Here is a 15,284-nt window from a genome sequence, read left to right as displayed (position 1 = left end):
GAAAGGTGGGCAGTGAGTGTGTAAATGTGCGTTTTGAGTGCGACAACGTAAATGCAGCAATATTGCAGCTATTTCTCTGAACTTTGTGCAAGTTCTTCATCACGATCAGGGTTTTCTCATCACTTTTCCGGCTTGACAGCCATCTATCAACACGGCAGGACTGAGAAAGAGCACCCACCTGTTATAGGGGTCGGGCCGGACGCTTGCATGGCGTAACTCTGCTGGGAGAAGGGCTTAATGCTGGGGAGATGAGACAGACAAGAGAGGGAGAGGTATGTTATGCACCATCTTGGCCTCATGACCCCATCTCACATACTAATTGGACCACCTGACCCCCAAAGACGCAGGGGGCAGAGCGGTATGCTGAATGTCAGACAGCTGAAGACTTTTCTTTATAATTGTGCTGATGTGTTTTAATTTGTTCTGAAATTCAGTCTCTGACTGTAATGTATCTGATGGTTATTAAGCTGATAACATGAGAAATAACTGATACTGTAGCACTACAGAGCAGAAAGAATAGATACTCACTCTTCGTGGCTTCCTGGCTGTCCTGGAAGTGTGCCATGCCAAAACTGGGATGGAAAAAAAGAGTGCAAACTATATTAAACAGTTCCACTTTGACACTTATTGTCAGATATGAATTGTGTTGTGTTTACTCTGCTTTTCGAAACAGAAGCGCAGAGTTTAGGTGTTTCTTATGAAAAAGAAAACCAAGCTTTAATATGTCAAATCAACAAAGATGAAATTGATCTTGATCTTTCTCAAAGTTTAATATATTTTGGACACTTTGACTCTGAAGTAACTTCATCACACAAGTTCTAAAAAGGTCAAATCATTTGTGGCGAAACTACAGGTTCATTTATCTAAAATGTGAAAAAATGTTCAGGAAAGCAGTCTCAAATATGTAAAATTCAAGATAAAACTAACCAACATCCAGGGAAATTATGAACATATATCGTTGTATAGAGTGATGAAAAATACTGCTTATTGGCCACAATTAGCAAACCACTAACCACAGACTTTGGGATGAAGTCAAAGGTATTTTTTCAATTTCTTTTTCAAAATGGTGTAGTTGACAGAGACTCACCCCACTAGCAGTGGGATAAGCCTGCCTAGACAGGCCCTGGAGAGCCATCTTGTTTTGGAAAGCCGTAGGTGAGATGATCTGGGCTGAGGACATGGTGGCCATACTCTGCAGGGCCTTGTCTTTAGCAACCTGGTCCTATGGAGAGGGACAGAGAGCAAGACAAACAGACAGTTAGGTAAAGGCAGAGCACTCATACTCCATTTAAGTTGGCGCCCCATTTCAGTGGTAACACAAGCAGAGCCCTAAAAAGGGACATGAAGGGCCGAGGCCAGCTTGCATCATCAGTGAATCCCTGCCAGGCAGAGCGATGAAGAGAAGGTGATATTACAGTCAAGGGCCTTTGGGTCAGGAGTTAAGTTTATTGCTTTGGCAGGGGCAAGCCAGTGATGACAACTAGCTCCTGTTGGAGGTCATACTGGAAGACAAGGCAGGCAACAGGGTGATTTGTTAATATGCTAATAATTGCATCAAAATTGCTAAATGCTAATGCCACTGCGTTTAAAATAGTGAGATAGCTACAAAATTGTCTTTCCTGTGCTATACTGTAAAATGATACAGCGCTTGTTTTTTTTTAATCCACTCCTTCAGCAGTTTCCAAACCACAGAGGACTACAAGCACTTGCCGCCCAGCCCTAATGGGCAAGGCCACACAGTGCATTCTTCTTTCCAGAACTAGCGAACACAAGGGCATAGCTGAAATATGGGGGGTACATGTGGTAGGGATCTCAGTTACACCAAAGACGTATTTAAAAAGGCCCGTCACACAGGCCAACCCTGTGACCAGTGCTGGGCCCTGCCAGCTGAACCCTCATGGCTGCAGTCCAAGGTGAGGGAGAGTCCTGTTGCCTGCTGTGAGTGTGAGTATATGGGTGTACGTAGACGAGAAATGTAAACTGAGAAAGTACTGGGGGGACAGGGATGTGTAAGCTCTCAGCGTACCACACACCAACACTTTTATTGAGGTACTTATCAAATGTAATACCTTGAAGGAATAATGCAGGGATTAATTTGTTTCCTGACAATTGCGTTTGGTTCATCTTGTTCATAATCATGCACACTAAGCCTCAGGCCTCCAGAAATATGTTCACATTTCATCGAAACGTGTCAGCATCGCATTTAAAACTAGCATCAATTAGAGGGTGCAATTAAAATAGCCAATTGTTTGTGCCTTTGTGTTAATAGGATGTGAATACATGGCAGCGCAGGGGCCATGGATGTTGACCTTTAACAAAACATGAAGCTTCATTATAAGAGGGAATAAAATAGGGTAATAATGGTTGTACCCTCTTTCCATCTGCTGCTGCACAACTTGATTAAACTCAAATAAAATAAAAAATAAAAATGCAACATACTATTCACACCCTATGACTATTCTTCCTCTGGCAGTGAGCACAGGCAAATCTGTGCAGTAGGATTCACACACATGCAGATTTACAATTATTGATTAGATAAAATCCACATTATCTTTCCTCATAAGTGCATTAAAAAGGAGCAATCTTCCTAAAACATTTAGGGAATATAAAAAAGCAGAAAGAGGTTGACTCACGTAGCGTACCTTCAGCTTCACCTGGATCTCCCTGGCCTTCCGTCGAGCTAGAACCTGGATGTGACTAGATACCTGAAAGACAGACAACACAGCAGAGTTGTGTTGCCTCGGTGAGTTTTAAACCTTTAACCCTGTGTGTTCACATGGATGTCCTCCAGATACTTCTGTTGCCTTCCACAGTCCGAAAACATGCAGGTAAATTTGAGACTCTAAATTGGCTAATGGTGCGAGTGTGAATACATTTGTGTGACAACCTGACCACGGAGTACCCTGCCTCTCACTCAAGGCACATTGGCCCCCAATGACCATGCACAGGGTTAGCGGGTTTAGAGAATGGTTGGATGGAAGCTCAAAGAGCATTTATTTAACTCCAATTAAGAGTTTCTTTGGTCCATGGGGCCTCATATGCCTGAAATTCAGTGATTATTCATGATCTTCATCAGATAATTCCAACCATCTGAAAGAACTTGTGAAGCAAAAACTCTATAAACTGAAACTAGTAAAGACAGGTCCTTCAGGCAATGTTAGCCACACTGGTTTGAGATATAAACAACTAAATATTACTGTTATAGCCGTTTTATTTTGAGTTTTATTTTTTTTCCTTTGTTGGCAATATTTGATGTCTCTGTCAGAACAACTTTCTTAAGAAGCTGTAGTGCATCGGTTTACTGCTGTTGGACCAGCAGGTGTCCCTCTATCCCTCCAACCTGTCCCACCATCCATCTCTGATCCCTCATTGCCCCCCTTCCTCCACTCATCTCCACTCATCTCTTCTCATTCCCACAGTGAGTCTGCCAGATGACTTAGCAGGGACCCTTTCTCTCCACATCCATCAATGCCCATACATCAGTCCTTCCATATCAGATACCGTAGTGAGGATAGAGTTCCAAATCCCCCTCCCATCCTGCTTCAGTCTGCCATCCAGATCACCATATTCCCCAGGTTCTTTCCCCTTCTAACAAGCACCAGATCCATGAGGTGGTGAAGAAGCAACACCGACACATGATCCTACAGCATCTGTGCATTGGGCCCTGGCCCTAAATCAATCGTCATCTCTAGCCCTCCAAATAGGAGGGAGTGAAAAGTAGGGGGGTACCCAGAGTGTTGGGGCATCACTCAGCAGCACAGGACTTTTTCTGGAGGGGTTCAAAAATAGGGGCTGCTTCAAATGGCATTTGCAGAGAACTTACCTGCTTCCTGGTCCGCGTCTTCCCTGTGCGAAGTTTGATGTATCGTGCAATCAATTCGTTTCTTCCTGTAAAGGGACCAAAAAAAACATAATTTTATTATAATATTGTATTGAATGGTTCCTTCAAATGTATAGAGACTTGAAAGAGGCACAAAAACATTAACATGTCAATTATTGAAAGGTTAACGGAGAAGAAATGACACAACATGCAAAATTGTAGCTTGTTTTATTGTAAACAGATATATAAAATAAGTGTTAAGAAGTAATAATTAATAAAGGAAATACAACTTGGTCCTTAGTTTTAATTTGGAGCCTGGTAATCTGACTTTGGCATTGTATATATTGTATTTATTTTGGATATGCACCATCTTGTTATCCATATTATGTACTCTTCCCGCTACAAACTGCAACTTTTCATCACTTCAGCAATTTCTCTCTCTTGGGATAAATAAAGTTGAATCTGATCCCACTACCTACCTTAAATCATAAAACAGATCTAAATTACAAAACAAAAACTGGAGAAAGTCTGTTGTACTTGAAATGAATGTGAGGGGCTAATGAGGAGCATGTTCTAGGTATGGAAGGATTCAAATGTTTACTGAAGCTAACTATTAACTAATCATCAGTGAGCCTGCTCTGCATGCCTGAGGGAGGAATGAGGAAATGTATATGCACTATTGTGCACATATTTATACAAATACGTCTGTGCTGCAGTCACTGAAGTCACTGTATAATAAGGTTAATTAACTGCTTAAAAACTTTTATTCATGTCTGTTTGTGCACATATTTGGAAGAGTTTGCATGAATGCAAAAAAGATGCCATGCAAACACACGTGCCTAAAGCAAGAGTCAAGGCTGTCAAGTGTGTCAACGCTGAAAACTGTAAGTATATACATCTGTCTATGAGAGAGCTTGCATCAGCCTGAGACTGACCCTGAGTGTACACTGAACCCATATCTCCACAGTGAGTGTGTGTCTGTGCGCTGCCACTGGTGACAGACAGGTCACATTGGCAGAGCAGGTGGAGGCTGCAGCCATGCGATCCTCGGACAGGACTCAGGACAGACAAGGCACAGGCCAGTGACCAAACGGGGGCCAGTCTGGTGATGCAGCCAGGCAGCTGGTGTGTGTGTCAATGTTTATGGAATATGCCTTTACGTCCACAGTAAATCTTGCGCTTGTTCCCCTCCATCGAGAGTCTCCGGTTACGGAGGAGGGCAATGGTCATGTGGCTTCTTTCACCCTCTTCTCCAAAACTAAATCTCTAGATTAATGGCCAAGTTTGATAAAAACACACAAATAGACATGTATGCACAATTATATATGTACAGTTTTTGGAGTGTAATTCAGGAATAGGATGTCATGAGATTCTGTTTTGAATGTAGTTTTGACAATAAATGATATGGCTTGGGGGGCTCTGTACTATTCAAGTCATGCACTGTAAGATGGACTGTATAAAGGCTAGTAGCTATCATACAAGGAATACACACATATTGCAGACAGTGCTGAAACGATAAGTCAATTAAACGATTAGTTCATTGACTGATATTAGTAAACAATTTCAATAACCATTTAAGTCATTTATTGAGCAAAAATGCCATACATTGCAAATGTGACCATTTACTGCATTTCTTTGTTTTGTATAATTATCAATTGAATATCTGGGTTTTTGACAGTTGGTTTAACAATAGAAGCAATTTAAGTTACATTGTGCTCTTGGAAATAGTTGCGGGCATTTCTCACAATTGCTCAAAAATGTTGGTGGGGAAAAAGAATCAACAGATTAATCTCGTAAAGAAATAAGTAATTAAAAATGAAAATGACCGTTGGTTACATGAAGAACAGCACATTTACAAACATCTACTAATAAAAGGGTGGACAAAGACAAACACGATCAGTTACAGAGGGAATCACACCACTCTTGCACTCAAAGGAGATTTCTCATGCACCCACACAAGCTCACACACATACAGTACAGAAACACCACACACACACACACACACACACACGTTAGACTTTGCACCACCTCTTAAACACGGTAATTTTTCCCTTGGCACCACATCTCCATGTGAATTAACACACAGGTCAGTCATGATACACAATCTGGTACAAACCCGTCAGATTTTCCCTTACATAGTGATGGTTGGGTCAGACCTCACAACGCTTCATAAAACAGCCAATCAAGCGACCCCAAATGGTGAAAAGAAGAAACCTGAAACTTGGCTGAAACCCCATTAGAAATTTCGTCAGCCAATAAAAGTGATCAGATTTTGCACGGAATGCAAGACACCGTTTCTTCCCCATGCTCATGAGACCCGCAGTTTGCTCAGACATCAATTTCCACTTAATGCTTTTTGAAAGTATTTGAGTTTTGTTGCAAAGTCATTACAGGAACAATTTAGGTTGTCAGTTTGTATACCCAGCAGGGCGAAATCTGTAAGCCACAGGTCTGCCTCTGTAAACTGTACGGTACAACTTTTCAAGGCTATAATGAAAACTAGAGGATGATTTCCCAAATAAAATGCATGTGATTGCTGTAACCACTGAGGCTGACAGGCATGCCTTTTGGATGATTATTTAAACATTAGTTTGGCTTTTAACTTTTGTTTATAATGTTGTGGTGTGAAGTTGTGTTTTGGATGGAGGCTTTTTTAAAGATAATTTTTTCCCTTTATTAGACAGTGACAGTGGATAGACAGGAAAGGGGGAGAGAGATGGGGGATGACACACAGTAAATGGCAGCAGGTCGGATTCGAACCCACGCCGCTGCAAAGGACTCAGCCTATATGGGGCAAACGCTCTTAGTGGGTGAGCTAGAGGCCAGCCCAGATGGAGGCTTTTTAAATATTAAATCGAGACCATTGAAAGGCTACCTCCTGGTTTTATAGTTTGGGCTATCATTTCCAGTGTATTAACCATAATTACAAACACAGCAACATATCAGACAGGGCAAAAAACACAAGTAGTCAGAAGATCAGAGAGGTTGAAAACAAGCTAACAGTTTAGTCATATTATCTATACGACTGTATTCTGAGCTGGAGTGTAAAAGAAATAATAACGCCATTGTACGTCGGTAAAAGTTGAACCAAAAAGTTGTAAACTGGGATGGATGTTTACTACGGAGTGTTTAGGTTTATTATTTTACAGTTTGCCTGTTTTATCTTCCAAATTAGTTTGGAAAAACTGGGGCTTATTGATTGTCTTACTACCATAGACTGTATAATATTAACAGTCTATGCTTACTACACAGGTTTCCTGCCCGATCAGACTTATTAGTAATGTTGCTGGAATCATCCATTAAGATAACTGTAAATAACTTTAACTGAGATTGTCCCTCTATACCTCATCAAAGTGTTTAGGTACGCTTCAACACCGGCCCCACACAAGAGTAGCAGCAAAAGGCTCTGGAAAGGTAGAGCCCACATCTCCTGGAAATCCCTGCAGCCAAAAAAAGCTGTTGAAGAGCAGCCTGCAATATATCAGTGCCACTGTATTTTTTTTTATTTTTTTTTTATACATGTATGCAGGACTTAATGGAAAGCAATATTGATACTGAGTGAATTATCGTGGTTGAATACAGTAACAAAATGAAACACCAATTTAACATTTGATTTAATGAATGACTTTGTCATCAGCCAAGTTCCATTAGCAAAATATAAGTAATAACATGTTCATAATACAACAAAGTGATATTATCCGTCAATGAACTAGAGCTGGTTTGGAGAGAAAAAGAGGAAAAAGTGGTCGTCTGAGGCCTTGTAAAGTTCCAGGCCCCTGTAACACACACACACACTTTTATTTATATATATAAAAAATAATACACACACACCCACATTACCCAGCTGTAGAACTGCCTTTGTGTGAGGCTTTTGTAGACTAAACCTCTCTCTCAAATGCAGTCTACTCCAGTATATACACACACAGACAAACTCACACACACACTTCAGCCAGAGTTGCAGCATTCATTCCGTCTCAATCTTATTTTCATTTCATTGCTGTAACTCCTCATCCGTTTAGTGTTTATCGGGAGGTGCACTCGCGGCCGATTGTTGAGACCCTAAATGCACATTTCTTTAATTCCCCAGGGATTAAGAAAGTGTTCCACATTTTCTCGCACTCAAACTCTTGAAAAGACGAACAGAAAGCTTTGTCGAAGTCCTCACAGTACTTGACCTCAAATGAACATTAAGTTGCCTCGATTCCTCACATTACAGTAGCAAGTTCTTCCAGTTCCCAGCAATTTATCTGCTAAAAAAACTTCACTCAGTGTACAGTAAGATGTACATTGTGTATCCAATCCAATAGGGATTTTCAAAGTAGCAGTCACAGATGTGTGAGCATGTCTCTACAAATGAATAAAAACTTCATGAATTCAGAAAACCAGACCATCTTTTTACATTGGTAGCCACACAGTTTTTCCTGGGCCCAAGTTGTTGTCAAACTTGATCAACATGAAAACCATGGTATTTGACAACCAGGAAAGACACTGAAATGAGTTGTAAAGTTCTTCTGTGAAAATGCTAACATACGTGTCATTCTTTTTAGTTTTCTACATTAAAATGAAAAGGTTTTTCTTCCCAGGTATAATGATAAAAAAGACAAACTGCGACAGTATTTCCATATAAAATTAGCTAGGTATCTATAGGAAGCATGTAAACAGCTTCATTAATGGGCTGTCAAAGAGGCTTCGCTTCATGTTCTCGTATCAGATGCCCTGCCACTCCCAGTGTGAGTGCTTGGGGAAGGGCCCCATCAAAAATACCCTCCAACACACCCATGAGATCAGAGAGGGGACAGCGATGAGATCATGATATCCAATGGAAGTAGCACAGACAGGGAACTTGTGCCAGCCAAGGCTGCAGGAAAGTCAGTAGGAACATTATACCATCACCCACTGGTCCACAGTTTGATGTTGTTTATCACACTGCCTGCAGTCACCTACTTGTCGGAGCGAAATCTGATTCTGGAAACATTTTTTAAAGGGCATAAAAGTGGCCGACCACAGCAGCAACAAAGTCGGAGTGATCCAGAGTTCAGGGGATACTGCTGGGCTGTGCACTTAGAAAACATCATCATTTGTGAGTTTATAGGGAATATTCTTGTAGCTAGTAGATGTTCGAACCATGGATGTATTATGAGAACTTAGAATGCCAGGGTCAGCCTGGCTTACAATTTGTCCTAGTGGCCAACTGCAGGACTGCCCAAAAAGCATTTTTCTCATAGACCACCATTACAAAAAAATCTGTAAACTCTTGACAGAACACCTTAAATGGCAAACAAGCTAAATTTGTACTTTGTAATTAGCACAAAAACTCTCAAAGCAAAGAAAAGAAATGCACATCTAAACATGCTATAACAGTAGCACAAGTAGTTAACCTTCAAGGTCTGCAAACTTTTACACCAAAATATTTAACTAAAGCCAGTTAATATTAGCCACTGGTCGTACCCAAACGAGTAATATATACTTCCGTCAAGATGCACATAATTGTCTCTGCAGATCTCAGCTGAGAAGGGTATTGCACTGTGTGGTAACAAAAATGTGTGCATGTTCAATTACATGCAGATGGAAAAGAGCTCATTTTGTTGCATATTAAAACAACTTCTCATTTGTACGTTAAGAATGTGCTTTTACTTCAGTCACAACTCAGTAGGCTTGTGCTTCAGTACAAATATATTACCCTTAAATCAATCAAAAACATCAAAACAATAAATACTGGAGCTGTGATGATCACAAAAAGGCCTTACAAACACTGTTTCAGCAGTTTTCCTTCTGGCTCTCCTCTCCTCCTCCTGAAAGGTGGACAGTGATAGTGACAGCAGTCTTTACTATAGTATTCCTTCTAAACTCAACCCCTGGGCCTGGCTGGTCGTAAATCTGTCCTTCCCCAATGGGACTGCAGTCATCGCTGGCCTGGTCTGATCTCTCTCCCTCTCTTCTCTCTCTCTTCTTCTCAGTGTCTCCAACTCAGCCCAGTGCATTCCTGACATTCCTATATACTGACTGGTCCCCACCGGGTCCTGCATCTGCTGCTTCGAGATGTCCTGTTTGTGTGTGAGTACAATAACACCCCCCTATGTACATAAACCTATCTACTATCACAGGAATGATCAGTCCATCACCCTATTCCACACCACTAAAAAATAAGGCCTTTATATTGTAATTATTAATCTCAAAAGCAATTAACACTTTGAATGATACAGCCAGTTCTGTAGAACACTGTTCCTTGAATGTGTGTATTTTTTTTGTTACAATGTGCTGAACCTCTCATCAAATTTAAGTTATAATTACTCTTAAGACTTAAATTTGATAGTGTGTGCATGTGTACATTTGTGCCTGTATGTCTAACTGTATACAAACCGCCATAATCTCTGAAAACACATCTGCCAGCCATACGTTCTCCCTCAACAGCACATATGCCCCACTGTGTCTGCTCTGGAAAACAAAGGTCACATTTAGGCTGCAGGAATGTCTTGGCTGGGTGTTATTTCCCCAGCGATAGTGCCTGGATGCAGCCTACTGAGCTCTGAAAAGACCTCTATAAAGCTTCGATATCAGCAGCGAGTCAAGTACTACATATATAGAGCCAGTGATGCAACAGCCCTGCTGGTCCAGCATTAAGACTTAAGTCACTACCTGGTATAACTCAGAAATTGGATAATTTAAAAATGGATAACTAGCATCAAAGTCAAGCATATTAGTGCTTATTATTGTTTTGGTTTATACTGTATCTTTCAACTCAGTTTTCACGTACTGAATGTTTTTCCCCCAAAATTGATGAAAAAAAGATGTATTCCCTTCTCTACATGTTTTATGAGCATGATGATGACTGTGTAAATATAATGGAGGAACATGAAACATACATAATAAGCGAGGGAAATGCTTTACCTCATGATAGGAAATGTGGAAACATGACACAAGCAGTAGAAGTCAAATATATATATTCTAATAGCCAATTATATACTCTTTCATTTAGGACATTTTTTGTTATTTTTCATTTAAACTTAAAGCAAAACCCTCAAACATTAACCCAACTCTTAACCAATGTTTTCATGTGATAAATATCAGGAAATTCTTCTTCAATGTATGCTATGGTAATGTATTCTTTTCAAATTTGCGAAATGTACTCGTCAAGTTACTATCCACAAAGTAAAATAGAGACAGTGTTCAGTTGGTGCCCTTCCAATTAATTAATTTAAATAAATTGCCTGGCTATTGTGTGCACAGCAGGTCAGATGAACATACAAAAATGTGCAATTTGTCTAGGCAAACAATTCAGCATATATATATATATATATATATATATATATATATATATATATATATATATATATATATATATATATATATATATAGAGAGAGAGAGAGAGAGAGAGAGAGAGAGAGAGAGAGTGTCTTGCACTCATCAGCATAGTAAACAGTGGTGCTGCGGTCTGAGCCCAATGAGGTTTGTGTTTGATTTCTGACAAAGTATAGTATTTCTAGCAGAGGAGTAAATTTAACAGATGTGCTGTTATATTAACACAACCTCCCGAGAGTGTCTATGCAATTACAGAGATTTTTGCAGAGGTAGTTTGCGCGAGGCTCGACGTATTTTAATCGCATAGACAGATCAACAGATGTCTGACTCGTTCGGATCCTTCTACCTTTCACCTTGCTAATCCGAGATGTCTAGATAAAGTGACAGTGACAGCTCTGTTACATGGCTGTCACTGCTCACCATGTCCTATTGGTTACACTGTGAGATACAGAGAAGAGAGGTACAGACAGATAGAGAGTGACTGAGATGGAGGGAGCAGAGAGCGGAGATTCCAGGAGTTCATTATCAGCAGGGGGGTTTCCTCGAAAAACAAGAGAGAGAGCATCAAATCCCGTTGAGAGGCTGAAAGTCAGCATCATGGATTAAATGGTAGGAGGTTCAGGTTCCTCCTCTTGCAAGGCTCAGGTGTCCCCCACCAGCGCAACACAAACCACTTGTCTGCTATGCTAGTAAAATATAAGATTTGCTGGAAAGCACGTGTATAAAATGATGCACAAGACTTTTTTTGGTAACACTTTACTTGAAGGTATCGACATAATCGTGACATGACACTGTCATAACTATGACATGACACTGTCATGAACTGTCATAAACGTTATAAACAAGTCATAAAAGTTGTCTTGGTCATGACAAGTTGATATTAAATTTGTTTGGGATGTCTTTGTAATGACAACTTGACATTAACCAGGATGACATTACCAGAGGATGTCTTAATCATGATAACTTGACATAATGTCATCCTGTTTAATGTGAAGTTGTCTTAATAAGGACACTCCAAAGAAATTGAATGGCAAGTTTTCATGACAAAGACATCCTCTGGTAATGATATCCTGGTTAATGTCAAGTTGTCATTACAAAGACATCCCAAACAAATTTAATGTCAACTTGTCATGACCAAGACAACTTCTGGTAATGTCACTTTGATTAATGTCAAGTTGTCATAATCAAGACAACCCAAACAATGTCAACTTGTCATGACAAAAACCGAATGACACTTACTGTGACAGAAGTCATAAACGTTTGACTTGTTTATAATGTTTATGAAACGTTCATGACAGTGTCATGTCATAGTTATGACAGTGTCATGTCGATACCTTCAAGTAAAGTGTTACCCTTTTTTTAAATAAAAAATATTTCCATTTGATGGAACAGTGCAGCAATAAGAACCATGGTTTAAATAGCAAGCTAATGCAGTTGTCAGTTTATAAGGTACACAAAGCTAAAACTAATACAGTTTAGTCATGAAGGTTATAATGGTCAGTTTTTAGTAAACCTTTTTATAGAGAGGTGTTGATTCAATTGTATGATCAATGAACATTGTAACCTTCTTCTGTTTTTATCACGGTCATCCATATAGCCATCCATTAGCTCAACATAATGCAGATGTGTACTTCTTTAAGCAGAGAACTGAGGCATGGTTACAAAGGAAAAGCACTTGAAAACACACGCCGCAGAGGCTTCTTCAAAAAGCTCAACAGGTCAAGGTCACTGGTGAATCTCTCACTTTACTGCCAAAGTTTGTACCCGGGTGAAGACTTGCTGTTGCTTTCCCCTGACCTTTACATCACATTCTTAATGAGAATGACTTGAGACGAAAAACATATTTGCATCGCCTGACAAAATCCGACAATGGGTTGACATGTTGCACAAGTGAAGCTTAGTGGGAGCATGATTCATTGTGTGGGTATTATTTGATGTGCACTGACACAAAAATATGACACTACTGATTAAAACATTGTTGATCTTATCTGCTACACTAACTACACTTATTTACAAAGATTTCTACATAGACATCATAAAATAAAACAATTACAATTGCAAAAGCTGCACATAAATGAATATGGCTAAGTAGTTTTTTTAACTAGTAAATAACGAGGGAAGATAATCATATGTCAAGTGCCACTTTCATCTAGTGAGAGCTGTCAGCACATTGGTTTCCACTGCACTACAAGTTAGGGACTGTTTTTCCATTATTGCAGCATGAGGCCTTCGGTCAGACCACAGGGCACGTCTCTCGCTGAGAGCCACACAAGGCAGGAAATGTTTTCCCTGGCAGATGCATGTCGAATTACCGCTGGAGCACATAACTGCCACAATATCCGTGACACCGTCCCTAATAAGCGAGCTAATAGGTCTGTTGAGCAACGGGCGCGAGGGCCAGCACTACGCACAGCATTACGGGAAGAAAATGTGATGAATCTAAGCAGAATATGAGCTTAAAACATTCCATTAGATTGAGGAATTTACAATGGATAGAAGCACACATTCCCTCTGTTTCGCTGCTCGGAGACTCAATATCATATTGTTTAGCAAAGAATGGCATTCATTCCTTAGAGGGGAATTCAACCTAAAATTCTGAGTATGTCGCTCCCATACACATAGCCACACAGACAGTTATTTTGTGAGAAGTTTGTTTGGTCTATGTATCCATATTTAGCCCATGCAAGAAGACTAAATAACATTTCTAAAACCATCAAGCCATCGCTTCACTATTTCATGTATGCGTTTAAAGATATTCTCAGCTGATATTTGATTTGGCTACCTGATTTAGGACCACCCATCAGCGCTTTAACAACATTAACAACACTAAAGACCTTCAAATTGGCTTTGCATTGATTGTGGTTGCTTGAATTACTCGAGTTGTTGGCCACTTGTGACCCCAGGGATGGTGATAAAAGGGGAGAGAAAGGAGACAGGGGAGCTGCAGGGGCTGCGAGGGAAGGGCTGGTCGGGCTGTTTAGGGCCAATGGGGGCACAGTGGGCCACGAACAGGCTCAGTATTGCCTCATTTCTCAAGTCATAAATCTAGATATGCCGCAAGGCTGTTAGGTTGAACTCAGAGCAGCTGGAGGTTAACTGAAAGGCAGACGGACCAACAGACAAACGGGAATAGGTTGAGGACAAAGAACAAAGAGAAACAGGGAGGTAAATCACAGAAAAATCAGGGAGTAAAGGAGGTACACACACCCTCTACCTCTCTCACTATGAAACACTTACACACACACTTACACACTTACACACTTACACACACACACACACACACACACTTACACACACACACACTTACACACACACACACACACACACACACACTTACACACTTACACACTTACACACACACACACACACACCGGGGACAGGTGTGAGCGTTCTGCTGGGCCCCGAGGCCATGCAAGACACCACTGCCCACCTTGGTGTTTATTTGTACACCCGTCCTCCTCCCCAGCCAGGCGCTCAAAGGGTAAACGACTATTCTGGTTTAGGGTTACAGCCGAGCTGCCTTGAACCCACAGGCTCCTGAACGCACATGCCATTCCTGGCGGGCCAATGCGCTCCCTGGCGCGCATCACCTGCCCCTGACCCCCACAGGGAGGAAGAGGCACCTCAGTGCCTGCCTTGCCAAAAACCCCACCATCACCACCTTTACCCATCCAGCCCCCCATCCCCGTGACACAGAATGAACCACCTGCCCCTCTCTACTCTGCCCCCCTCCAACTATTATTTCAGGCTTTATAAGGGTTTACGTGTTGATCAGAGGATGGCCATGACCTCAATAGGTGGCTAAGCTAGGCTAGGCAAAGCCAGCAGTTAAAGGAGCTGTCTGGCACAGTGACAAAACAAGGCGATGACAGAGGCTGTCTGATAGCACCACTACCTCCATCCGCCCGTTTTCCACCGAGCAGATCTACTATCAAACAGTCGGGCAGGACACACTATGGCCAAGCCATCTGTTACTAAACATCTTTCAACAAGATGTCTTAGAGGAATGACACCTCACCTTCCCAACACCTGTTTGGCAATGGCATTACCCAAAGATGCAATAAGACCTGTAGTGAAGTTATGTTGCTCAAACCTCAAATCATTATTTTAGGATTCAATGAAAGGCAAAAGAAATCTCAGGAGGGCGCCTACAAGGAATTAATG

The 15,284-nt window shown here is 41.0% G+C and overlaps 1 protein-coding gene across 3 annotated transcripts in view; it reads right to left on the bottom strand.

Moving 5' to 3' along the window:
- The window catches only part of tead4 (TEA domain transcription factor 4), a 38,579-nt gene that overhangs the window by 11,671 nt on the left and 11,624 nt on the right, over positions 1 to 15,284 (bottom strand). For 2 of the 3 annotated variants that reach the window (XM_078257428.1, XM_078257430.1), the window contains 5 exons: positions 3,824 to 3,888; positions 2,634 to 2,705; positions 1,088 to 1,222; positions 529 to 572; positions 179 to 240 (listed from right to left, as the gene is read on the bottom strand). In XM_078257428.1, coding sequence (XP_078113554.1) covers positions 179 to 240; positions 529 to 572; positions 1,088 to 1,222; positions 2,634 to 2,705; positions 3,824 to 3,888 — 378 coding nt within the window. The remainder of the gene's footprint in view (positions 1 to 178; positions 241 to 528; positions 573 to 1,087; positions 1,223 to 2,633; positions 2,706 to 3,823; positions 3,889 to 15,284) is intronic. The other variant, XM_078257429.1, reaches the window with a different exon arrangement.

Source organism: Sander vitreus, chromosome 8 (assembly GCF_031162955.1).
Source record: "Sander vitreus isolate 19-12246 chromosome 8, sanVit1, whole genome shotgun sequence".
In the NCBI taxonomy this organism is placed as follows: Eukaryota; Metazoa; Chordata; class Actinopteri; order Perciformes; family Percidae; genus Sander; species Sander vitreus.
The sequence above is the reverse complement of the archived record's forward strand: the minus strand, read 5'-3'. Positions and strand labels throughout refer to the sequence as shown.